Source organism: Chroicocephalus ridibundus, chromosome 3, assembly GCF_963924245.1.
Source record: "Chroicocephalus ridibundus chromosome 3, bChrRid1.1, whole genome shotgun sequence".
NCBI classification, from domain to species: Eukaryota; Metazoa; Chordata; class Aves; order Charadriiformes; family Laridae; genus Chroicocephalus; species Chroicocephalus ridibundus.
In genome coordinates, this window is record NC_086286.1 from 122,626,595 (window position 1) to 122,653,842 (window position 27,248).

Sequence of the window (27,248 nt, forward strand, 5' to 3'; positions counted from 1 at the left end):
TCTACTGTGATACTCAGCCAGACTATTAACATTGTCAGAGATCTTGGGCTCCTAAGACATTATGGCAGGATGAAAAATCCACAGCCTCTGAAGGAGGAAAATAAGACATTATGGCAGGATGAAAAATCCACAGCCTCTGAAGGAGGAAAAACCCATGCTGTACAGGAGCATGGAACAGGACTGGAATATAGGAAACCCTTTTCATCTTACCTTTTCTTTTTCCGCCTCATAAGCTGCAGCTGTTTTAAGGAAGAGTCCTCACCCCATTGTACATGTGCAGCATCAAAATGATTCTAGCAGGTCTGCTTCACATTTAGAGGAAAGGCTTCATCTTTAATTAGTGCAGTTAAGGCCACATCATGAATACAAGTTATATTTTATATGTGACTGCATGGTGTTTCAAAGCATCCAGTATGGCTCACAGTGCTCTGGAGAACGGCTTAGGGTCAAAACAGAACCAGTAACCGCAAGATACGCATAGCTACATCTAAACTCCAGTACGACCCTATGCATACCGCATTTGGGCTTATGCATAGGGAAAGAACACAAGTCATTAACAAAACACCGATCAGCGTATGCTAGCCAAAGCTTTATTCCAGCTTCTTCCATTGTGCTTCATAACAGCACCAAGTGCAAGGCTTCAACCCCAAACAACTGTTTCCCTACAGAGAAAAATCTCCCCCTGCCCCAAGGAAAAGAAAAAAAAAAGAAACCCTAACCTTTTCTTAAGGAAAAAAACCTACTACTTAACAATGCAACTTTTCAAAAAGCAAACAGAAAGCAGAACTGTGCAACGCAGTAGCCTGTACAGCAACTCACAAGAAACCTTTATTCAAGAACCACCCACCAACAGCTAGATGCAAGTTAGTGCACACACACGTTCAGTAAGGAATGCCAGTCAAGAGACTAATTCTTACTTAAGTAAAGAAAATAAAGCTGTCAGAAGCCAAGCTGACAATAACAGTCTACCAACAAGCACTGTTCCTTGACAGGGAAGTATGGTAGTGGCAGGCATTTGTTCAGTTCGGTAGAAGAAACCCTCAATGTGTTCTTGTTCCCCTGAAAATACATTTCCATGGGAATGTTTGTGTACACAGGCACCTGTTCAGCTTCACATGGTGAATGTGTCACTTGGTTTCAGGAGTGTTGAAGAACATGAGGATCTTCAGCTAAATCTGAACTGCAGCCAGTTTGCTTTTCTGCAGGGAATAAAGACAGATTAGACCCATCAATATGTTTATAGAAACATGTATAAATGCATTAATGTCTGAAGTTGTAGCTCTACAAGGCTTCAGACTAAATGTCATCAACAAATCGATCATATTAAAAAGACTATGCTTATGCAAAGTTATTGTATAAGGATAAGACAGCTGAAACAACGGAGCTGCCCAAGAAGACAAAGCAAGCAGTGCTCCCAGATTTCAGTTAGAGTTCAAGCCGCTCCATCCCTCAGTGGACTTAACATACATCACTGCAGGAGTTTTTGCATCCTGTGGATCAAGTACCTTCTACTCAAACTGCCTTTCCAGGCAGTGACCCACACGTGCAGCAAGATCCAGTTCTATACCATATGGCTGCACGCCCTTAGCTCACATTTTCTGCACTGTTCCTGAGGGTGCATACACTAACACCGTGCAGAATATTCAAGAACACAGACAGTGGGCAAATGTGGACAATAAAAATTAGCAACCAAAAAACAGGAAAAAAAAAACCAAAATGAAGTGGTAAAAACAGTAAAAGTATCAAAACCACAAACAGCAAGATCAAGAACAATCCTGTATTTGAGCGATACAATTGAGGGAGGATCTGTAGATTCACCAGTTTTAACACTTTAATCAAGTTCTTTTAACTACTTTTTTGCCTAACAGGTAACTAGATATCTGTTGTGGCCTTCATTATTTGTTAGCCACAAACCAGTATTCCAGTACAACTGTACTGGAGGCTGACAATTACCAGTTCAATCACTGAGAACACAAATGCTATCTCTACTTATCATGCAACCACTGGTCAAACACAGGAACAAGTTGCCCAAAGAAGTTCTGGAGTCTCTATCCTTGGATAGATTCCAGACCTGAAAGGAAGGTCTTCAGCAATCTGATCTAGCTGCCCCTGCTTTGAGCACCTCCAAAGACTCCTATGACTCCATAGATTAAAGAAATAATATATAATCAGAAAGAACCTGTACTATTTTCTTTAGTACACACACTAGGTGTTCACCAGTAACACTTCAAAAGTTTGAAGTAACAGAAGATGTACGTGCACTATTCACAAGCTATCCTTACAACAACTAAGATGATATTATTATGGGTTTAGATTCATAGATCAAGATCTATTAAGGGATTGTGGCACCTAAACTACAATGCATAGTAGAGCCTGCCTAGCGGTCGCTCACCTTGCCTCAGAAACGCAAGCAAGAGTAGCATGCTGGCGGCTGCTGCTCAAAACACTATCAAAAATCTGACACTATCAAAAATCTGACACTATCAAAAATCTGACACTATCAAAAATCTGACACTATCAAAAATCTGACACTATCAAAAATCTGACACTATCAAAAATCTGACACTATCAAAAATCTGACACTATCAAAAATCTGACACTATCAAAAATCTGACACTATCAAAAATGTAACCACCCCAGCTTGTTCAAGAGGCTCAACCTACTAGGCTGAATAAATAAATACAAAATTGATTTCTAAGCAAGACAGAGTAGCAGCTTTCATTGCATGTATTCACCATTAAACTGACAGCACAAAAGCTAATGCTACAAAGAAATTAACAACAGTATTAGAGTAAATACATAATAATTTAACAAGTTTCCACTGTTTTTCTAAAATAGAGCATTGTCTAGAAAATTAGAAAGCGTCCAAACATGAAGTACGCAACCTCTTTCAGAGGTTTAAGGTAGTCTTACCTTGAAGTAAGGACTCCTCTGGTAAGGACTGCAAGTTTTCTGTTGCAGGGGTTATTGCCTAAACAAAAGGGGATTCTCTTAGGAAGCTGGCACTATTGCCAAGACCGTTTTCCAGTGAGGCGTTTCCTTTAATACTAGACTAACTTTTTACATCAGCACTGCTGGACTCTCATTTACCACTGTTTTATCCCCTTATGACTCACTACAGAAATCTTCTGCCCACATTTTGCTTTGATGCAAAAACTGCATTTAAGAATGAACTGTGAATTCATTCCGTTGTCGTCGTCAGGAGCACGGCTGACAACCTGAGTTTTGGGTTCCAGACATGAGTTTTTCACTCATTGGTACTTCATGAAGAACACTGGTGAAAACCTGATTATCATTTCCTAATTATTTCGTAATAGAAGTATTTTTCATGATTTACCAGTTAGTTACATGCTCTACTAGCATGATCTGTCAAAAGCCACATATCAGCAGCATTGTTCTACAATTTTGGATTAACAGTAGTCTTACAGTAGCGTTTCTTCCTTCAAACTGTTTTCATTAATCTATTCCCAGATTGAATTCACACTCCTCAGGCCAAATGGCTGACAGTTTATATAAATCTACATAAATAGTTCACATAAGTTATATCAGTTATATAATACATTTAGACAAATTTCTATAGTCTCCATAGAGATCTATTAGAGAAGTAAGGACAACTGTGGTCTTAAATTAAAATACTGTGCTTCTAGTGGTTGGCGTGAATGCACATATTTAGATTAATGCTACCTCACCTTTCTAATTTTCATGGTGACACAGAATCACAACTAAACTCAGAGCGCCCTTTCCAAAAATCGGTACTATCCCCTGCCCAATCCACCACCACACGGCCATACCTCAGACGATCTGCAAGCCCAGTCAGGAACAACGTTCCAGACATTCTCAGGATTCACAATCTCCTCATTGCCACTGGAGAGAATCAAGACCTGTACAGACAGAGCCAAATCATTATCTATCACGGCAGTGAATCCTGAGAATACACCCAGGAAATAAGGCATAGTAGTAGGAAAACACAATCGAGGACTCCCTGCCTTTGAAAAGACTTTCAGTCTGGATCTCACAAGGAAGAGCAAATTAACCTCTAATAAAGCTGAATATCGCTACTGAATCTGCTGAAGGCTCTCCTGGGCTCCTAACCCAAGTATGGTGAGAGAGGAAGGCTGGAAAACCCCTACTAGATCAGAATCAGTAGGAAACTGATGGACAGGGATATCACTACATACCTGACACTCATCTGAATACAGCTGAGGTTAACTCTAGATACATAAGGAATACATAGCAAAAGGGCTGGCTTCCCTGATCTCAGGCATTCCGTCTTACAAAAAGTTACTTTTACAAAATGATCTTTTGGATTTGCAACCTTAAATTACAACTTAAAGGCCCTTTTATTTAAGTATATGTGTATACATACGCACACTCACCCTGAACTGGAGGACTTCTCATTTATTCCATTGCTCAAACAGCCGTAGAACAAGGTAGCCCATTAGATTATAACCTACTGTTAAAGTTAACTCCCACCATCCACTAATTGAATACACATTTCACTGAAGTAGGAATAGTTGTGTATTCTTTATTAGTTGCAGAATAATTTCAATTTCTTCCCAAGTTTCTACTGTTCTAGCACTAATTCATCAAACAATGCCGAGTTTCATGAGCATTTAATGGTACACAGCTCCATAGCAGAGTATTAATTGCAGGCCAGATAGAAGCACACACGTATGAGTATGCGTCTCAAACCAGAGCCAGATCCTTCAGTCTTCCCAGCTAATGCAGGGGAAGATGTGAAGGGAATATCATGTGTTGACATACAGCATCAGCTCTCTTTGAGGCACTGCTGTTTTCACATCGTCTGCAAGACCAGAACCAGCCTTTGCAATACTAAGTCTTAAATTCTGTAATAGACTTCTGTAAAATATTCAAAGTTTGGAGGAAGGCCAAAGAAATACCGGATCTTAAGCACGCAGAAAGAGGATTCAAACCATACTTACCCTGGTACCTTTTTCAGATACTTCCAAAATGCGAGCTTCGCACCATTTTAGAGAGGTCCACACCACACATTTGGAACCAACAGCAAAACCCTTCAGATTACAAGTATACTCATCATGTTCTGCAAAAGTGATGATATATCAATGAAGGAGGAAGAAAAAAAAAAAAAACCACACACACACAAAACACCTCCAAAAAACTCAAATACCTCACAGCCCTACTGCCATATTCCCCTGCCCCCCTCCAAACTACTTTTACTTAATGAATATTTGAAAGTTAAATTTGTCATCCTGAACAGTCTTGAAAATGCATTTTGCGTTCAGAAATAGATTTCCAACGTAAAAATCACTGACCTCTCAAGATTGGTCGTTGTTAGACTGTCACATTATTATCAGTGATATACTACACTTAGTCTGACGTCTTTAACCAATTGAAGCATACTGACGTTAACACTAATATAGCAACTTATTAGGGAATAAAAATAAGGTTTCTACAAGAAAGCCATTCTCACATTTGAACGTGCACAACATTTTAATTATTTAAGTCCTTAAAATCAGATACTTTACCTGCACCACAGTCAGCCAAGTTCTCATTTTGCTTCTTTTCTACTTCTTCATCCCCAGGTTTACAGTCTGAAGACAGCACAAGTGTATTTGCAGATTCTTTAAGTGAGTCCGTCAAGTCTTGTTTCATCCATTCTTCCACATAACACTCCTCTTTCTTCTTCTGCCACTCCTTACATTTCTTAACTTTGCAGTCACATGATTTTACAGTGTGAACAGGCCTCTGATTTGTTAAGTCTTTTGTAAGAAATGAAAATTGACTTCCCCTATTTGCAGAACTTTGCAGTGCAGCATGTTCCAACCCTAATGAGTCCTCCTCCCCATCTTCCCGAGAAGGCTGCACATTAGGCAGCACCAGTTCCAGAAGCTGCTCAATTTCAGCACCTAGCATTGACAGCATGTCATCGGTCTTCAGGTCCAGTTGCTTCTCAGATGAAGACAGCCTTAGGGGAGAAGGCTCTACTTCCATCCAATCTTCTTCTATAGCTTCTGCTTTAGGAGTTCCAGGCAAATTCAATCCCAGTTTCGTTGCCTTCTCTCCCAAAGCAAGCTGAACATCAGATGGAATCAGCTCTACTGTCTTCTCTCCATCACTAACTGAAGGCACCATGTTCTCTCTCTCATTAAGTGATGGTAAGGTTTCAAGAAATTTCAGAGCTGCCAACTCCCCCGTCTCCTCACTCACAACTGGCAGCTCAAACAATTCCTGTTCCAACACTTTCTCTCTTGCTTCACTGCCCCAAGCTTTCTGCGTTTCAAATGCGTGTGTCCCCAAAGCTTCCTTTGTTTCTTCACCAAAGGAGGACTGCATTGAAAGTGCCTCTAGCTCCAGTATGAGCTCTTTTAGATCATCATACGAAGAGCGCATTTGTAATTGATCCAGTTCTGCTAGTGTCCCCGTTTCATCGCTTGAAGACAACTGTACCTGGAGCACTGGCAATCTTTGCAGTTTGTCCTGTTTGTCTCGTAGGAAAAGACGGGCTGCTGAAGCACTGCCTGTCAGTTCTGCTTTCAGCTCAGCGTCCTCTCGAAATGGTACCTCAGATAATTCTTGTTCTGCAGCTTTCATTTCACTCCCCAAAACGTGAAGACTGCAGCTTCTCGTTGGTTCTAGTAATACTTTGTTATCACTCTCTCCTTCAGATAGAGGTATCTCTTTATCAGAGTTGCTCTGATGCCCAGCTGTTTCACAGCCATCATTGGCCTTCCCAGACACATACTCAACAGCTCCCACTGACGCATTTGCTTCTTCTGTATTTAAACACCCAGAAGTTACACGCAGGGAAGGTTCAAAACAAAGTAAAGCACTTTCACTTTTTTCTTGAGCTAACCCACAAAGAGCAGTAGTTTCTCTTTCAAGACAAAGACCCATATCATTGTCTGAACATCTGTTTTCCTTTAAGGGGTTCTCAAGGCTTGAGAAAGCATTGTCACCGGTTCCTTTATTAGCCTTCCAAAACGGCTTCATCTCTTCATTAATACTCTTGCCAGCAGCTTCCAGCTTGACAACAGACAGAGGGACTTCAGAAGTTTTATCTCCCTGAGTTTCTACTACTTCAGCTTCTAATAAGAGGTCTTTGGTCATATTATAAAACTTCTCTTTTGCTTCACTGAGCCACGAGCCCTCTGAGGAATTGAAACCTGACAGACAGCAAGCAAATGCTTGATTAGGTACTTTGAGCAATTCACACGGAATTTGTCTGACCATCTCCAAGCTAACAGTTTCCTCACTGCCGTAATCCACATGTCTAACACCTACATTGTCACCTTTTACGCTGCTGACTTCAGCTCTGTAGAACTTTCCATCTTGACTATATTTTGCCAGACAGATATCACCACTCTTAATACAAGACCTGAAATCATTCAAAGAGTTTAGTCCAAGGTTTTCAGCTTCCTCTAGTTTTTCCTCTATGTAGTTCATGTCTTCTGTATCCACACCGCGACTCCAAAAATATTCTGGACCATTTACCACTGTGACATAAATTTTTACAGTCTGACCTGCCTCTGGAAACTTCCAGATAAGTGATTTACAATCGCTTCCACTGGAAATTTCCTTTTGTGCCTGAGGAAGCAAAGGCTCACGCACGGTTACCATATCACTGTTCGCTCTATCAAGTATTTCCGTTGAACAAGATCTTTTCTTACTTGCAAGATTTTCATCAGCTAAATCCACTGTTATTATACCTTGATGGTCACTGAGAATAACTTCCCATCTGTCTTCAACCTTTTCCACAAATTCACATGTTAGCAGAACGTCACTTGTTCTCTCAGTGAAGTAAAGCACTGCTTTCTCTGCCCAGTCTGTATTTTTTTTGCGTTTAAGCCCACCTAGGAAGCAGTGAATGCTTATCGCCGGAATAGATGACAAGTCTTCAGGGAGTCTGTGCGCTTGATCAACATTAATTACTGAAGTATTACCATAATCGATATATTGTACACTTAAACTGTCAGAAGCCTTCTCTTTTACTACAGCTCGATACCACAGGCTGTCTCCTGAATAAACAGCACTGATTAAGTCTCCTGCTTGGAAAAGTTGTCCACAAGGGCTCTGTACTTGTGTCCCATTGTTTAACCTTTCTGAAATTCTGTTAAGCTGAGCCTCGTCACTTTCTAGTTGAACGTAAAAATCCAATGGATCATTTACATGAGACACATACACTAACACTTTAAGAGCTGGCACTATCTTCTGTTGTAGCACATCAGATACATTTTTAAGCATTATACACCCGCCTTCAGCATCAGATTTAATATCTGACTGTGCACCCATCTGGATGGAGAGCAGAGACTCCTCCCCTGCTTTATTTAACAAAAAAGCATCCTTCTTCCTGCTAAGCGTGTCCTCAGATCCTAGTACTCCAGCTACCAGATCTCCCTTAGTAGCAGACTGCAGAAGGTTTACATCTTCTTTGACGTGCCTTTTGCGACTCCCCTCTCCTCCTCGGGCTTCAGATCCGCATTTTTTATTTTCAGGAGGCCTGCCTGCATTTAAAGGGGACTCCGCAGTCTCATTCCTCTCATTCACATCTGTATTTCTAGAGCACAAAGTTTCATTTTCTACAAGCCTACACAGTCCTGTATTGTTTATCAAGCTTAACTCCTCCTTCAGTTTTGCATTAATTTGAGTTTTACCGTCAAACAACTCAATCAACAGTTTACCATCAGATTCCCTTGCTACCACAATTGCTTTTAATTGCCTTTCTAGGACAGCTTCCTTAAACCACGTTGTAGCTTCTTTGGGAACATTAGATATATCAGATAAGGAACACTTTATGGCCTGCATTGGCAAAAGCAAAACATCACAAGCATCCCTGGGTAAAGGAAGCAGATGATCTTTCTCTATTGTCTCTGTGTTCCCAAAATCCACAAAGAAGACTTCCGTGTTAGGTTTTGTTTTCATAACTACTCCCCTATACCAGTGATTGTCAGTATACTTTGCTAGACACAGTCTCCCAGGCTTCTGCAAGGTTTTTAAGCTGGTCATTGTTTCGCTTAAGCGACCGATGCTATCGGTAAGCTGTGCTAAGACATCTGCACATCTTTCAAGTTGGCAGTAAAATGTCCATGGATCCTCCACATGTGTGATATAAACATCTTCCTCACTCCCAATTTTGATACCATGCATAGAATAATAGTAAGAATGAAGCTGAACCGAGGATACCAGAGACTTTTGAGGAGACAAAGGCCTGGCTACGCCTCTCTCAGTCAGAAACCAGCAAGCACTCTGAAAAGGTGTCATTAAATCTACAATGTTAAATAGCTCCTTATTGTTTATCGAAGCCAAGGCAAATATTGTACACTTCAGTTCAAAGTGAGACGATGAAGTATCAACAAACTCCTGAAAAGCCTGAATCGCTTCTTCATCCCACGCAAAAGGATCATGACCATTTGGTTGGATTAAGTTGTAAAGGCTGCACCTGAAAGCCTGAGCCTCTAACCTAAGAAAGCGTTCATTAGTTGAGCGGAGGTTTGTTAGAGAGACCAACTCTCTGTTGCCATAGTCAACATATATGACTTCTACTTTTTCTGCAGAAGTAACTTCACTAATAATTAAAGCCCTGTACCATTTTTCATCCTCTGAGTACTGGGCTAAACACACAGAGTTTGGCCAAGTATGTGGGTGGGATGAATTTTTACAATACTCCTGAATTTCAGCCATTAATACCTTAAGATCATGGCAATTTCTACTTAACTGACACCAAAAATAATTAGGATTTTCAACATATGATACAATCACATTAACAGTACTTCCCACTTCTAATTGACCTCCATAAGAGGAATTTGGCTTCATTTCCACATAATTCAGTCCCCAAGAGATGGGCAGGTCTTCCTTGCCCTCATACTTCTGAGCAGTAAGAGATTCACTACTTTTAGAACTGTGAATGGCTGCAACAGGGTGCTCTCTGACCATTGCAGCCCCATAAGGATTAAGTGCTCTATCACTTCTCTTTAGATCAGATCCTTCTCTAAGCCTCTTCTCTGCATTTATTTGCTTTTCCTCCCCAGCACGTGCTGGGGAAGAGTCCTGGCTCACAGCCTTAACACATGATTTCTGGAGAGTCTCGGGTATTTCACACCTCTGGTATTCAGCATACCCTCCCTGGGCCATGAGTTTATTTACACTTTTCTCTCCTAATTGGGACTGGTCAAACATTTCAACCATGTATTTGTCACCCTGTGCACTCAAAAAGTGAACATTCAGTCCCTTGTTCAGCACAATCTCTCTGAAGGCAGACACAGATGCTTCACTCCAACTCCCTCTCATAGGGGAGACACCTGCCAAACAACACTTCAGAGCTAAAGCCGGTAGTTCCCTGAACCGTGGGAGCAGCTCCTTTACCGCACACCGATCTACAGTTTCGGTATTGCCTGTGTCCACCAGGTGTATTTCTACCCCACTGTCCAGTACCCTGGTGATCACAGCTCGATAAAAAACGCCCTCTTTCCCACTAGCACAACAAAGGGACCCAGGCTGTAGGTCCCACCCAGCACCATCCAGCTTTGTGGCATGGGAGTAGAAATTCCACATACACTGCCTCAGCTGTCTCAGGAGACGGCAATGCTCATGGAGTTGCAGCCAGAATTCGGATGGGTCTCGGACATAGGAGACCTGCGCATCATGGAATGTACCTAACTTCAAATGCACACCAACTACAGGAGCAGAGGACAAATCTCCATGCATTAAAGCAACAGGAGGTGCTCCTGGTGGCAACTCCAGTTCTTCAGCTGTGTATTCTTCTACTTCCAGCTGCTCCCGAGCCTCAATCTGGCTGACCTGTGTATGGCAACAAGCCTGTACCCCAAAAAGATGGTTCAAGTTGATGCCATTTTCCCCATACAGGCGCACATAATAGCAATGCTCAAAGGAGTTAAAGGCTTTGATGTGAGCACTCACTCTTTTGCCTAGCACCAACGCTTTCAGCTCATCGATCTGCCATGGGGACCAGCCACGACCCCCATCTGAGATACCCTGAAGAGCACAGGCATAAGTCACCACAGGCATGCGAAAACACTCAACAGGCAAATGGCGCAGGTTAGCTCTGATGACAGTCTCCTTCCTGCCATAGTCCACAAAGATCACTAGAGCCATTTGCTGGTCCTGCTCCCCAGCAATAAGATCCAGCAGGAGTGCACGGTACCACTGGCCATCTCTGCCACAGGCAGCACAGGGTGAGCCCACTTTGGGTAATAAATCCTGCGCCCACTGGTCATAAGCGTGGCGCATGGTATCAGAAAGGCAACGAATCTCCTGGGACAGGCTCTGCAACTGACAATAGATGCGGTGTGGGTCAGAGACATGGGTCACTACAACAGGCTCTGTCACATCCAAGCGAAGCTGCGGGTAGAAGTAATCCAAGGCAGGTGACATAGGCTGATAGGACAGCAAACCATGGAGAAGCTGTGGCACTGCAGAAGTCACAAGGGAACACGGTGGAGGCTGCACCTTGAGGTTGTTCCTTAAGTGACTATAAGTCAGGCTACGCCTGACCACCTGGCAGAACCAACTGGGAGGGACCTGCCTGGCCAGGCCCAGGTGATGCATCTGGGCCACAAGCTGGGGCAGCTCAAGCACTATGAGCTGTGGCGTCACCACTGCCTGCACCAGGCCAGACACCTCCTTGCCATGCAGGTAGCTGAGGAACTCCATAGCCTCCACTGTCCAGGTGGAGCCTGGGGCATCCCCACTGTCTGATCCCCTGGGGCCTCCGGAGGGCATGACATTGGCCACGATACAGCTCAACACTTCTGGTGGCAGGCGGAAAAGCTCCTTGCAGCCCCGTGCCAGGTAATAAGCAGACGTGACCACGGTGCAGCCCTCATCCAGCAGGAACACACGGTAGACTTGGCCATGACGACTCACCACACAGCAGCGGTACCACAGCCCCACCACCTCCACCAGGCCCAGGTCCCCGGTGCACAGCTCAGCCCCTCCAGCCGCCAGCCCAGCGGGGCTTGGGGCGGCCGCCAGCCGCGGCCCCACCGCCGCCTGGATCTCCCTGCGGAGGCGGATGTACTCAGCACTGTGCTCACCCAGCAGCCCCCACAGCCACACCACGGGCACCTCGGGGCGCAGGCCCACAGCACAGACCCGCAGGGTCATGGTGGCGCCGGGGCTGAGCATCCCCGGGCCGGAACTCATCCCGCCACCGGCTTCGCCGCCCGCACAGCGACAAATGGCCGACGCCGCCGCCGGCCTCATAGGGCACGCGCCGCCCACGTGACACGCGGGCGGCCGAGTCCATTTTGATCCTCGCGGGGGGGGGGGTGAGGGGTGCGAAGGGGGAACGTGAGAGGGGGAGCGGGCTAATACATCGGGCCCGTCCTGCTAAACGAGGACTCTTAGAAGGCGGCACAAGGGATATCGCCGGGGCGCGCTGGAGCCGCCGGGCTCAGCCCAGAGCCCGCCGGAGCTGCCCTCTCCCAGGGTGGAACGCTCCACGCCGGCACGGCCGGGGAGCGGGCCTCGGGGAGAGCCCTCCGAGCCGCCTCAGCTCCCGTTGGTCAGAGCGGGCGCACGGGGCGGGGCGTGCGTGCAGAGCTGGGCGCCCATTGGCCAGCGTGGGCCGGCAGTGTGAGGGCGGGGTGGGGCGCGGCGGGGCGCGGCGGCCGTGGCGGTCCCTGTCCCTGAGGCAGCCACGGCCGGGCGCCCGCCGGCGACAGCCCCCGGCCGACGGCTCTCCCCGGCCTGGCCGCAGCCAGCCTCCCAGCGGGGCAGGGGCAGCCCTCTGCCGGCAGCCAGGCCCTGCCGCAAGCCGGCCCCAGGCTCCCTTGGCCCCTTAGGCTCCCCGAGTGCCGCCTGTCACTCTCCGATCTGTGCTCTCCATCTGAGGCCGCCCTGTGGCACAGGGCACTGGCCTCCACCAAGGCCTGGCTGCATCCAAAGCAGCCTGGCCAGCAGGTCGAGGGAGGGGATTCTCCCCCTCTGCTCTGGAGAGACCCCACTTGCAGTGCTGCCTCCAGCTCTGGAGCCCTCAGCACAAGGTGGTTATGGACCTGTTGGAGCAGGTACAGAGCAGGCCACAAAGGTGATCAGAGGGCTGTAACACCACTGCTGTGAGGACAGGCTGAGAGAGTTGGGGTTGTTCAGCCTGGAGAAGAGAAGTGTCCGGGGACACCTTATAGCAGCTTTCCAGTATCTGAAGGGGGGCTGCAGGAAAGCCGGAGAGGGACTTTTTACAAGGGCAGGTAGTGATAGGACAAGGGACAGTGGCTTCAAACTGGAAGAGGGGAGATTTAGGTCAGATAGCAGGAAAAAATTTTTCACTCTGAGGGTGGTGAGACACTGGAACAGGTTGCCCAGAGAAGCTGTGGCTGCCCCATCCCTGGAGGTGTTCAAGGCCAGGCTGGATGGGGCTTGGAGCAGCCTGGTCTGGTGGGAGGTGACCCTGCCCATGGCAGGGGGTTGGAACTGGATGATCTTTAGGGTGCCTTCCAGACCAAACCGTTCTGTGATTCTATGATCTGCAGCGCGGGGAGGGTAACACCAGACAGAGGGACAGCAGCATCCAGGGCTGTCCTCCCTATGGATGGTAGGTCAGCTGCAGGCTACTACCACCTATGAGGACCTCAGGAAGCGGTAAACGCGGGTGCTCTGTTTGGTGGCCCCCTCGAGATAGTCTGTGCTGTCACACTGCTCAATTTCATCTGTTCAGCTCTGCCATCGTGTGATTTCTCCCTGGTTTCACCCCCACCTTTTTCCAGAGATACCTTTAAGGTTTTGATGGGGCTGCCTTACAGCCTTTAGGGTCAATGGTCAGAAGTGGAGGTGTGAGGAAGAGGAAGGCTCAGGACTTCAGCGAGCCTTTCTTAGGCCGCATCAGAGTCCAGCCAAGGAACCTCAGTGCCATCCTCAGGCTAATTCTTTGCTTCTGAAACTGAAGCTCGTAAGTTCTAAATAAATACGGCCAGGTGCTTCATAGGGTAGATACTTCTGCTTGAAAAAATTGCAATTACAAAGCACCAAGAAGTAATTCAAGTGGCAAATTTACCTATTCAAATTATTTTTATTTTTCTTCATACAAAATGCGAGGAATCAGCACTGTTACGAATCTTTTTAGTGTTTCATGCTCAAAAAAAAAAAAGGCTTTATTAAGAGTTAAAACAGTTTTTCACTACAAGACTTCTAAAATTACGTTTGTTAACTCAATAGATCAGGTACTTCTGCACATCCCTCACCAGGGTTATCTGAGTAACAGGATTGCAGGCAGGACCACTGAGGATGTAACTGAAGAGGCTGCTTTGACTGCTGGTTTATATTCACTGGTGATGGTGTGCAAGAAGGAAAAAACTCAGACTAGTTTCTCAGGCTGACAGCTAGAAAAATAACAGTATTTCTGAACAAAATTTGACCCCCTAATAATGGTGAGATTAATTTTTTCCAGGCTGGAATCACACACCCAATTGCATGCAGCCACAACAGATCTACGATACAATTAAAAAGTACAAGTGCAAGCCAAGAAGACCCACAAACTGTATTTAATCAGAAATTGGCACATTGAAGATACTAGTTGCAAAGACTAGTCTAGAAGAAATCCTGAGTATTTACTCAGAGAACTAAGTCTTGTACAATCATTTCATTACTAGATATTGCTAAATCAAAGCCAGCTTTGTTCTGTCTACATTATGATTGCTTTTATACTGCATTTTTGACTCCTGATTGCCAAAGATAAGCCTAGTGACAAACAGCAGCAGTCCCCTTTCCCATGAAATCTGAAGAGCTTTAGGTTAAAAAAAAAATAAAATTGCTCATATTCAAACATTTTGTGGTTTTGAAAATAATGTTGTATTTTCATCTAGATTCAAAATGGGCAGAGCGTATATTTCCATGGAAAAGTGATACCTTAAATGACCCGGCCTGCCACGTCAGCACTGGGACTCCAACAGGGACAAGTTGTTCAATTAGGTCCTGTGGACAATATGTGTATTATCAGTCCCTCAAGAAGGACAGAGTGAACTAGGCTTTCGATATCCTTGGTACAGGACTTCATTTCACTCATGGATACTGCTCAAAAGGTTGAGTGAAGAGGTCAGGCGGTCTCTGGGAAGCATGAGGAACACAACCCCTTCCGCCTTTTGTGCAAAGCAAATTTGAAATCAGGTAAGCTGCTTTAATCTTTTTCAGTTCCTAGCACTACAGGCTTGGCTTGCTGAGGCATCAAACTAACGCGAGGTAGTTCTTTATGTGTGTGCAAATGTAATAATAACAAAAATTCCCAAACAATTTTATGGACTGCTTAGCCACAGAAGATGTTCAGTGCTGTTTTGCTCAACCTGCTTTTGTCCTTAACAATAGGAACCACATCTATTATCAAACAAGCAAACTATTATATTCTACTTGCTTGGTGGATTTTTTCTACCTTTGTTTACTGTTTCAGAAAGCTGACGCTGGCTGCTAGTTGAAGTATCATTGTGGCAATTTTACCCTGAGGATAACTTAAGTTTCATATAGCAGTCTGATAAGCAAATAGTATCCTTAAGCCATGGCTACTCCTAACACGGAAGGTCTGGATTTAGGGCAGCAACCTATACATGGGATCCTACTGCCAATCTCCAAAATTAATTAGTTCTCTGTGGTGTCGGGATGCCTTGTGGCATGAGAATTCAGCTTTCCGATTCTTCCATGTTTTGTGAATATTAAAGTGGTTTCGTGATTTTAAAAAGAATTAACTCCACAGATCCTTCTGATTTGTTCATATGTAAGCCAGAATACCAGTGACCAAGGAGCCTGTGAAAGAAAACACTGAAATTAGAGGCTTAAAACAAAAGTGACCCAATAAATAAAACCATTAGTTTAAACTGTCTACCCTTAAAAATCACATTCTTAAACTCCATCTCATATTATGTCTTTCATACAAAAATCATAGTGTTCCATACGGTTAGGACTACACAGTCCTTCACAAGACGCCCAAAACTTTAATTTTTCTGCTTGCTAACCCATAAATGAGCTGAAATGTTTCATACTTGGGGGCTACTTCAGGCTGAATGCTTTTTAAAAACTTTATTAAAGGGTTTACTTGTTCTAAAACCTTAATCAGAAAATTACACGGTTCTCCTTGCATAAAATTTATATCCTGCACCCATTTAGCTGAGATACTCTGGTGGGGTTTTTTTGGCAATAGATTGGTGTTTGGCACCTGCTCCTCTTAAATACTCACTAAACATTCCCCAAATTACAAGCCCTAGGGAAATCTAAGTTGGCATGTGCTCCACAGAAATTTTTAGCTTAGTAGGAAACTCGCAAAGACCCCACCAATACTGAATGTGCTCCGACTCAGGGACACAGGGACTGTGCAACTGAGCAGAACCTTCCTATAATTGCTGTTACCAGAGACTGTGGCCACTGTTGTACTCAGTTAAATTAGAGAAGGGAGGCTTTTGCCTTCAATCTTAGTGCTCAATCTGCTAAATTAAGCAGCGTCAAGACCTTGAAGCCAGCCATCAGAGTCTAAATGTAGCCATATTGTTAAATTCTTACAGACTTCAAAAAAAAAAAAAAAGTGGTCACATCTAGATTCGCTGTTGGGAATTGTCCCTTGCCCAAACTAACAGCCGAGACAGCCAGGTTCCGGTTCCCAGGCTCCAACTGCTGCTTGGCTTAATTATACAGACCTAGCTTTAACGGCCCAGCAGCGCGCAGGAGAAAGCCGCTGCCCTGAATACAAGAGGGGCAAAAGTGAGATCCGGGGTGGAGCAGTAATAAAGCAATTCTGTGATCAGGAGAGGAGGAATGGAAGTAAGAGAGATGCAAAGGGAGTCCAGGGCTGGGAGTAAGAAGGGAACAAAGGTGAGTTTAGGAAGGGAGAAAGGAGGGAGCCTGAAATTGTAAAAAAAAAAAAAGCAAGGAAAATCACTAGCAATTAATCAGGACAGCATTTTCCAAATTAAAGAGATGCAAGAGGCAACATGGGGGAAGTGACACTGCATGCACTTGTGTCATCCACTACATTCAACTATGCTAACTGCAGTTAAATAAATCAAGAGACCCAAATAGTTTTGGAAAAGCATTGACACAGAATGAACTCCTTAGATTTTAATGACACATTGTTCAACTGTCTTGTAAAGAGAGTTAGAAGGCACTTACCATTCGCATCCAGGTTGGTATAAAGCCTTTGTATAGAGACATAAACCCTTCACCCTGTACAGTTTGAATCAAGCAGTCCGTGGAAGACTTATACAGCAGACCTCTAGCAGTGTGCAAGGAGAACAAATACTGTTAGGACTACCAACAGGTGATTTTAAAAAATCCCATCCCTCCTGAAAAATAATTTGTATCTGATAAATTTGTACAAGCACGAGCTCTTTTGTAGGCTCACTGGAGTCTCATCAGAACTGAAATCCACTGGAGTAACTGGGTATGCTTAGGCGGCCATCACAACAACGCCCCCCAGACGTTTACTAAACCAGTAAAATGATCATCAAAAAGATGAAGATCAAATTAGAAACTTTGCACTTCTCTCCCAGTGAAACCAGTGAGACTCAGGGTTTCAATTTTCTACTGAAAAGTCAAGTCTCTGAAGTGTCTGTACCTCCCCTGCTTATCTCTCGGCTGGTTCATTATCCGGGTTTTGACCACGTCAGCAGGAGTTCCCAGAACAGCAGCTACCAGGCCAGAACAGCAACTGTCAACAGCAACAGATACTTAAATGAGAAACTAAGATTTATCACAACAATTTAAGCATCGTGATTCCAGTTCTAATAATGTATGATACGCTATATTAAAACAGTTACCATAAAATCATGAGTAATGCCTCATAAATTAACATAAACTTGATTGGGGAGGAGGCTTTTGCTCTGATGTCCTCCCAGCGACAGCGTCCCTCACCTCTGTGTGCATTTCTGAGGCAGGGATAAAGGATCCATAACAGGCAATTTATGATATGAATTTATTTTAGCTGTTTATATAAAGCAGATTTATACTGCTCATTCTTATGATTTGCTAAAATTAAAACTAGGTTAGAAAAAATAGTAGCGATTCTAGAAAAGTGAAAATTCCTGTGCTCTCACAGATGGGGGAGGTGTTTAAATGCATCAGCAAGGCACTTCTCGTGAGGGCAGTTTTGTAGCAATGGTTGCATTCTTTGTCTTGTGTCCTTTGTCCTTTTGCTCTCAGGCAAAAAAAGTATCTATAAAGGGTGCATTTTATCATCAGTATCACTCCCAAATAATAGCGGCTTGTGTTGGCACAGAGAGGCAGATTCAAGAACATGGAAACATTCTGCAGCAGAAAAGAGGTAATCGGGGAACACGGCACCTGGCAATGCTGTGAGTCACACTATTGTCCACGAGCGGCGTGTTCAGAAGCAAAAAGTGTTTCACTGAGTCATAAGTGGTCAGATCTGTAAAGAGGATAATGAGAAAAACCAGCATTTTCATAAGTAAATGATGTCTGTTCATTACTGACATGGATGGAGGCTTGGCAAGACCTAAACTTCCAGTGCAGCTCCTCCCATTGGCACGGCTAGTGCTCCGTCCCCAGTTTCTGATGACGGTTGTGGCACCTAAATCCTGTCATTAGACATCTGAGTACATGCTCGCTTTTACTACCATCTTCTCTGATTTACCCTACAAATGATAAAATGGATCTCAAGTGGAAAATTCTGCAAAAGAACTCATTAACCAAACCCAGAAACATCACAATAAGGACAGTTCTACCCCTCCCACCTCCGCGCAAGTGTTATAAAAACATTAGAAATGTTAAAAAAAGTAGATGATGGCACAGAAGTTATGTCATGTTCTTCTGAAAGCAGATGTGAGTTATGGCATCTGGGCATCTGAATGAAAGACAGTGATCTGAAACTTAACAGCAGATCTGGGTTACGTTTCCAATGTCCTGACCTTAAAACTTGAGAGCCCAGCGTACTAACCAGGATGACCCTCCCCGCCCAAACATACCCAGTGGAGATCATTTCCCACTTGTAAAAGAGTTTTCTCATTTAAGTTTACACGCTGAGACCACACGTCAACGTTCTGTATGGAGATACGTACCTTAGTTAACAGTCATTCTATAGCCCTCATTTAACAGCTCCTGCTGCAAACATTATCCATCCAGTAATTCCTTTACTGCTGCTTAGCAAGGTGTAAGCTTACACCGCCTCTCCTATCTTCAAAGATATTTTTTGGTCATGCTGCTAGCATATCCCTGTGCTGAATGACGTAGAAATTAGAAGCTGTCACGCCAAAGAGATTTAAGCATGCAAAATAAAAAATTGCCAAGGCAATGCTATAATATGTGCCACCAAGCACAAAGTATTTATGGTGGGCATCCACAGGTGGCGTCTTTCGGTCCCAAAGACATCTCCCTCCTTACTTTATAAACAGAATGCCAGGAAGGAGAGCAAAGACCACCTGACATATCCTAGCAGTTTTGGAGAGACACAGGAAAGCTCTATCTATATGTGGAAAGAGTGAGGGCTTCTTCAATGGATTCAATGGAATCCTGGGCTGCATAGGGAAGAGTGTGGCCAGTAGGTCGAGGGAGGTCATTCTCCCCCTCTACTCTGCACTGGTGAGGCCACAACTGGAGTACTGTGTCCAGTTTTGGGCTCCCCGGTTCAAGAGGGACAGGGAACTACTGGAGCGAGTCCAGCGAAGGGCAACCAAGATGATTATGGGACTGGAGCATCTCCCTTATGAGGAAAGGCTGAGAGAGCTGGGACTCTTTAGCCTGGAGAAGAGAAGGCTGAGGGGAGACCTTATTATGGCATACAAGTATCTAAAGGGTGGGTTGAAGGAGGATGGTGCCAGACTCTTTTCAATGGTTCCCAGTGACAGGACGAGTGGCAATGGGAACAAGTTGGAACATAGGAAGTTACGATCAAATACATGGAAAAACTTCTTTACAGTGAGGGTGACAGAGCACTGGAACAGGCTGCCCAGGGAGGTTGTGGAGTCCCCTTCTCTGGAGGCTTTCAAGACTCGCCTGGATGCAGCCCTGAGTAATGTGCTCTGGGCAATCCTGCTTTGGCAGGGGAGTTGGACTAGATGATCTCTAGAGGTCCCTTCCAACTCTGAAGTTTCTGTGATTCTGTGTGATTCTGTGATTCTTGGATCAGCTGAGCACTCAGGCAGCCGCCCCACCTTATAACCCTCAGCCCCTGCCCGAACTACACTGTCTGCAGCTCCATCACACCATGTCTGGGCTGTGGACCTTGTTTTATCTGGACACTGACCCATGGGCTGTCTCCCTAGCTCGACCTTGGACCTTTCTTATCACCATGGACTTGCTGGTGATAACTGGGCTGTGTCTGACTGACCCTGGTGGGCCTCACCAGACCTGATGCTGGCTCAGCTTCCTGGCTCGGCCTCAGAGATGCCTCATCACCATATGCTTCCCTGAGGATCTGGATCTTGGTGGAACCTGGCTGCCTTCACTGCCTCTGCCCTGCTCACCTTGCTTGGGCACCAGGGAGCTGGGTCGTGGCTGGCTGTGGACCCCCTCTCAGCTCCCAGCTCACCGTCCCTCAGGCTCAAGCACACACTGTTATTTTTAGGCAACTTGATGTCCACAGGAACAAAATGCTCAAGGCAGAAGTCACTTTTAGTGTGCTTCAAATAGGTCCTCAGTGTAGACAACCAAGAGATGAAGACCAGGGGAGCAGCTGAACTCTCCTTAAAGCTTAGACGTGGCCTTAAGTGCTGCAGACCAAGTTAGGAAATTTACCTCCCATGTTCACCAGAGCCGCTCTCTGGACATTTGGCACCCATCCAGCCCAAAGCCCTCGTATTCCTCCTTCGGACAGGATCTTCATAAATGCATGGTGCACGCCTCGAAACCTGAAATCAATATGCAACCAGTAGGTAGAGAGCCCATCTGTGGAGAAATCTTTGCATATTCCAGCCCTTTGCTGCGCCAGGTCCTCACATAGGAAAGGCAATTTATACCTGTGAGGATCCGGTCCTCCGTATCCGTTTTTTGATTCATTTTTTGGTCCATCTTTGACTTTCATGCCGCAGTATTTTACCAAACGTACCAGCCGCCCTGGTAAGCATCAATCTGGCCGCTAACAACAAACCCTTTGATCCCACAGCTGTCTTGCAATACTAAATGTACGAGACACCAAAGGATGCCAGCAGTTTTGGATGCAAAGAGCAGCACATTCTGGTATCTGCAGAGGGTTTTGAGCCCTGCTGTCTGCAGGTGACCCAGCCCTTCCCTGCATCTCTGCATCCTGCACGAGCCATTTCCCCCGTCCTTTCTCCCAGCTTCCCTTCTTCAGAAAGCATCCTTCCCTCCTCCGTCAGAGCGCTGGCATGGATGTGCTGCACGTGTAGGATGGGCGAGGGTTTGTGGTCTCTGGGACCAATCCATCAGAATGAGGACGGTGGATATGAATGCAATAAGGAGGAAGTCTTGGATCCCCCAGCGTCTTCACTGCCCAGAACCATTGTGTGCCTCCCAGGCATTGCTTTTCCCCGAAAGGGCCCTAAGCAGCTGGGGAGAGGGGGTGGCAGAAAACAGAAAGAACCACACCCTCAGCCAAAGGGTAACCATTAACAGGAAAAAACCACCAGCTTTGAGAGGAACCAACCGTGACGGCTTTCCTTCCAACTTCCTTTTTCCTTCCATCTGCATCTGCACCTTCACCAGGTCAGTCGGGCTGGCGAAAAACTGTCCGATGGCACCCGCAGACATGCCTCCAACTACAGCTTTCCTGGCAAACAGGGGAAAAAAAAGTCCACCAGAATACACTGAAAATCTTCGCAAATTGCAGTGCTTGAGCTGAAGGGTTCAGCAGCACGACCCACGTGAAAGAAGTAAATGGTTAAAAGTTAGGGTAATAATTGTGGTGACTGCAAGCAGTTAAGGTAGTCAGTAATATTTCTGTCAGTTTTAAGAAAAGGTTAAAATGCATCTGGAAAAAAATCAAGTTATTATACATCACCAAAGTGCTCTGCTTCCTCTGCAGGTTACATTGTGCTCCTCACATAAGATTTAAAGGCAGGATGTCAAGGTACGGAGTGAGGGATGGTGCTCCATATATTATAATAACTGAATGCCAATCTGAAACTCTAAACTGCTTGCTGATACATAAAACTTTTCTTTATCTCCTGTTGCTACTAGATGAGTTGTGTTAATTTTCTGGTTCTACTTATTTTAGTAGAACCAGAAATTTCAGTACTATCCCAAGTTGCCCCTTCCCATAGCATCAGGCATGACAAGTATGTTATCTGTATTAGATTTTATAAATCCCATCTTAAAAACAGTTACATTTTGGACCCCAGATTTTATTTTGGAGTAAAATACTTCATTGGATATGATACTGTATATGATTATAAGGATTTAACAACTAGAAATCACCAAATTTTGCAAAAATTACAGAAAACTGCTTCATTCCCCACAAACAGTTAATTCTGTGACTGTATACTGCTTGCATTGTCAAAATGGGATTGTGTGAGATTTAAGTGTTGCTGAATTGAACTTGCAAAACTAAGACTTTAGGGTTGTTTTTTCTGGGGATCACTTGTCTCCTCAGGAAGGATGCACAGATTTAACTCAGGGTGACAACTACAGATAGGAACAAAATAGTGTCTTCACAATCTGCCTCTTCAGTAGCCAGGAAATTTCCATCTCTTGGGCTAAAATACACCACCAGACTCAGCAAACCAGCCTATTCTTACACTCCCCGTTAATAATCCAATGGCCGTATAATTTCTTACCCAGGCCGTCCGGCAAGCAGCGAAACAGCGGAGCATTGCCATACAGCTGCTGGACAACACATAGCGGGACCCCTCCCTCCAGGAGTTGGAAATCTGAGATGTATCACCCCTCACTTCTTTTCTGCAAGGCTCCAGAGGATATTTGACATGTCGATCACACCTTTGGAAACATGTCCTCACCCCGCGTGGAGCTAATCAAGCTCTCGGGTGACCTCGGAGCTGAGCGAGGTACAAGCTGCGAGCCTAGCTTGGCTCAGCTGAACCTCTGGTTTGCATTACGCAGGCAGCTGTGGGATTAGTCGCAGTTACTCACGCTGGCGTCAGGTTTGTGCAATAGCTCACCCTCTCTCCACAGCGGTACAGTCAGCCACGAGTCACCTGCACTTCCCAACATCCCCTGGCCCATGTGGAAATAAAAGAGCTGCCACTGCATCGCAGACCTTGAGTCATGGCAAAGCTGCCCGACCTCCACTCCGATCCAGGCTGATCCCCGCCAGCCCAGGACGGCTGCTCCTATTGATGTGGTTCATCATGTTTCTCCATCTCTTTAGCAGAGTATCCTTATTAAACTAATCATGGTCCTAGTTAAGCCTCTGAGAAATGTATTTCGTAGAATCATAGAATCATAGAATGGTTAGAGTTGGAAGAGACCTTGAAGATCATCTAGTTCCAACCCCCCTACCATGGGCAGGGACACCTCCCACTAGACCAGGCTGCTCAAAGCCCCATCCAGCCTGGCCTTGAGCACTTCCAGGGATGGGGCAGCCACAGCTTCTCTGGGCAGCCTGTTCCAATGTTTTACCACTCTCACAGTAAATAATTTCTTGCTAATATCTACTCTAAATCTCCCCTCTTCCAGTTTGAAGCCATTACCCCTTGTCCTGTCACCACATGCCCTTGTAAAAAGTCCCTTTCCAGCTTTCCTGTAGGCCCCCTTTAGGTACTGAAAGGCGTCTATAAGGTCTCCCTAGAGCCTCCTCTTCTCCAGGCTGAACAACCCCAACTCTCTCAGCCTGTCCTCATAGCAGAGGTGCTCCAGCCCTCTGATCATCTTCATGGCCCTCCTTTGGGCCTACTCCAACAGGTCCATAACCTTCTTATGTTGGGGACTCCAGAGCTGGACACAGGGCTCCAGGTGGGGTCTCATGAGAGCAGAGCAGAGGCACAGAATCCCCTCCCTCGCCCTGCTGGCCACGCTGCTTTTGATGCAGCCCAGGATGCAGTTGGCTTTCTGGGCTGTGAGCACACATTGCTGGCTCATGTTGAGCTTCTCATCAACCAACACCCCCAAGTCCTTCTCCTCCCGGCTGCTCTCAATCCGTTGTCCACCCAGCCTGTGTCTGTGCTGGGGATTGCCCTGTGCAGGTGCAGGACCTTGCACTTGGCCTTGTAATATTTCAATATTTCTTAGTCCTGTTTCCAGCTGAATGAAAAGATACTGCTCTGAAACTAAAATCAGAAAGTCCTTACTGGTACTTAAACCCCTACTTTATATTTACCCTCTTTAGGGTAGGCAAGCCATGAGGAAAAGACAGCTTTTAGGGCTGCAGGACTCCTACAGTAAGGACAATCCCGAAACAGGCAAAAGCATAACTACGCAACATTACCAGAAAGGAAAGCTTTCATCCTCAGACCTGCCAAGCACGGAGTCACGGAGGTGTTCGTACGCAACCATCCGAACGCCAGAGTACACTGTGGAAAACAAAAGCAGGAGATGATTCTTGGGTCTGCCCTTTCTGGAGGTTCACGCTGTGATAGATCAAGAGACTTGTAAAACACTCGGGAGCTTGCCTGGGTCAGCTGGTCACTGCTCTCACGTTCGTGATCAAAATGGGGAAAGCGAGGGGGCTGCCTGGCAACCATGCTACAGCCAGAACTTCTTAGCATCAGAGAATCTCTCTGGCTGAGCCATACGTCTGACAGGAAGCAGCATGGCTTATGCCTGCACACTGAGGAGACACAACCTCATTGCTTCCCTCTCAGCTGGTTCCAAGAACAAAACCTCCCACGTGTGCTTTTGAGGTTTGTTGTTGTCACCATATTTCCAAATGAAACACAGAAAGCTGTTACCTGGGGCCAAACCACCAATGCATTTCTTCATCCTAGCGCTTGCAACCTTATCTTTTTTGCCCAGCCCAGCCCCACTTCCCTCAAATGAAAGGTACTAATTGTTCTGAGGACTCTTGAGTGTCTGCTTGCACTGAAGACCTTCCTGCAAAGACCATGGGGAAATTATATTTTGTTTTCCCAGAAGCCAGATTAAGGCTGTGAAGGAATGGTCAAGAGAGGGAAGGGAGGACGTTGAGCCAGAATCCTATATATTTCAAAGTTCCTATATATTTCACAGGCTGCCCAGAGAGGTGGCGGACTCTCCTTCTCTGTAGTCATTCAAAACCCGCCTGGATGTGTTCTTGTGCGGCCTGCTCTGGGTGACCCTGCTCTGGCAGGGGGTTGGACTAGGTGATCTCCAGAGGTGCCTTCCAACCCCTACCATTCTGTGATTCTGTGATTCGGTGAAAGTGGGATTGCAGGGTAGACTGAAGAAGTCCTCACAGATGTATTTAAAGTACAAGAAGATATGTCAAGCTCACACCAAAAGGCTGTTGGCCACAGAAGGCAGGACCCAAACTTGTCCCGTTGTGAGGAGATAATCACCTATGTGGCGGTAGACGGCCGGCGTGGCTCCTTGCCAGAGCTTTCCTAAGCCCTCCTCTCGCACGATGCCAGCCGCGGTGCGCAGCATGCCACGGTAAGGGACAGCCTGGCCGCCGGCAGCTCCATTGCGGTGAACAGCAGCTTCACCTTGGACCTGCAGCCGAGTTTTCGTGAGATCCAGGGGAAAAGTCACTGAAGAGAAAGAGCAGGGAACAAACATGAATACGGGGAGACCTGCCACACTGGTGACATCGGTGCCACAGTCCTCGCTGCCAGGCGGCCAAGGGGGCTGTGCAAGCAGCAGCAGGCAACAGGGACTGTACCCAACGGCGGTGCAGGTGATTGGTGGAGAACAGGAGATTCACGTCCAGATCTGTTAAAAGTGGCTCTGGGCATGAGCAACCAAAATACATTCCCATCAAACACCGAGTCTTTCTCCCGTATTTCTTTTTGCAGATTTGTTATGCGATATGCGTACTTTCCAAGGGACTGGATTAAAAAATCCTGTTCCAGTTACTCCCCCTGAATAAAGATCAGTCAAGTATCTTATCAAGCACGTGGCCTATTCTGCCCAGCACAGCGGCAGCACAACGTTACAGTCAGGAGCAACCCCACAGTGGCCTTCACAATGCAGACACACATGCAGGTGAGCATCTATCCAATGAACCAACCTAAACCAGGCTGCTTTCCTGATGCAGACGCAAAAATCGCCTTTAGTCTCTTATTTCCCTCATTGAAATAACTTGTGGCCAGGAAAGGTGCTCCACCTCAATCTCAGCTTCCCAGGGCTGCTCCTGAAGCAGTAGGGGCACATATTTGCTGCCGCTAATTTCAGTTCCAGGCCAGAGGTGTCTCAGGTGGTGAGTTCCCAGGAGCAGGGGTTGTCTTTGGTTCGATACCTCTGCAACACGCCACGCTACGGGGTCCTTCCAGAGCAGGGTTCAGTGATATTAGGGGAATGGAGTCAAAGCCTCAGCAGATTTACAGTCTATTCATGCATTGAGTTTGGTATTCATGTTTGAAGATTAACAAAGATTGTGAAGTTATAAATCAGAGCAATGCAACCGGTTTGCCCGTAAAAGCTTGTAGAAATTATACAGAATATGCTGAGAATTATTGAAAATAAGTTACTGATCACTAAGTAGTGCTACGCAGATGCCAGGGTGCTTCTTTCCTGCGTTTCAGCAAGCAGTTTACTCAGCTTACTATACTTTTACAGACATCTCACTGTAACCAGAAACCTAAGATTCAATTTTTTCTTTGATTAACCTGCATTAACTATGCAAAGCAGATTCCTGAAGAAGTCAGCCCCTTTGCTACTAACTTAGACAACGGGTCATCCTGCCTCTTTAGTTTTCTTCCAGAAACCCAGCAAGCGCAAAACTTAAATTAGTCACGACTGCTCTGTTGTGACTGCAGCCCTTCCGTCTTGGAGGCAAAGATTTTGACTTCAAAAACCCCCTCCCTCCAGCCACAGTCAGGTGGCGTAAAACACTTGCAAGGCTTAAATTATTGAAAAGTCACGACGAGCAGAGTGGAACGAACAGATTTGCTGGAGCGGAAAAGCCGGAGCGAACACCGAGGAACGAGGTGTCCGGGGACTGAAGTCCCCCCAGCCCCCCATAAGTAAATTTTGACCCCCTTCCCTCTCAGAAAATCACAGTGAGTTGTACCTAGTTCTGCCACAGCCGCTGCACAGGCTGACAGAGCGAATTTGCTGGCTCGGGGCCATCTCTCTGGAAGAGGTAAGCTCTTCTCTTCTTCTGCAGGTGACATCTAGCGTCTAACATGAAACAAGGCTAACCAGCCACCCCGCGAGGGTCTGGAGGACAAGCAGACCCTAGCTCAGCTCTGTTCTGGGTCGCTTAGGAGACAAATTGCTGAAGGTCATGTTTCTCCAGCTCCAGCACCAGGATCCGCAGCAGCCCAAGTGCC

At 45.8% G+C, this 27,248-nt stretch overlaps 2 protein-coding genes across 2 annotated transcripts; both read right to left on the reverse strand.

Moving 5' to 3' along the window:
- Positions 1-14: 14 nt before the first annotated feature.
- TDRD6 (tudor domain containing 6) lies at positions 15-12,141 on the reverse strand. Its single transcript, XM_063330614.1, has 5 exons — positions 5,508-12,141; positions 4,944-5,062; positions 3,792-3,881; positions 2,914-2,971; positions 15-1,199 (listed from the first exon to the last, which is right to left on the reverse strand). Exons 1-5 carry the CDS (start codon positions 12,139-12,141, stop codon positions 1,138-1,140), a joined length of 6,963 nt encoding a protein of 2,320 aa, XP_063186684.1. The 3' UTR covers positions 15-1,137.
- A 1,869-nt stretch (positions 12,142-14,010) lies between these two features.
- On the reverse strand, positions 14,011-27,126 carry SLC25A27 (solute carrier family 25 member 27). Its single transcript, XM_063330624.1, has 9 exons — positions 26,987-27,126; positions 25,314-25,505; positions 24,266-24,350; positions 21,530-21,652; positions 20,662-20,774; positions 18,253-18,337; positions 17,528-17,620; positions 17,083-17,185; positions 14,011-15,726 (listed from the first exon to the last, which is right to left on the reverse strand). The coding sequence occupies exons 1-9, from the start codon at positions 27,087-27,089 to the stop codon at positions 15,655-15,657; spliced, it is 969 nt and encodes a 322-aa protein (XP_063186694.1). The 5' UTR covers positions 27,090-27,126; the 3' UTR covers positions 14,011-15,654.
- Positions 27,127-27,248: the final 122 nt, after the last annotated feature.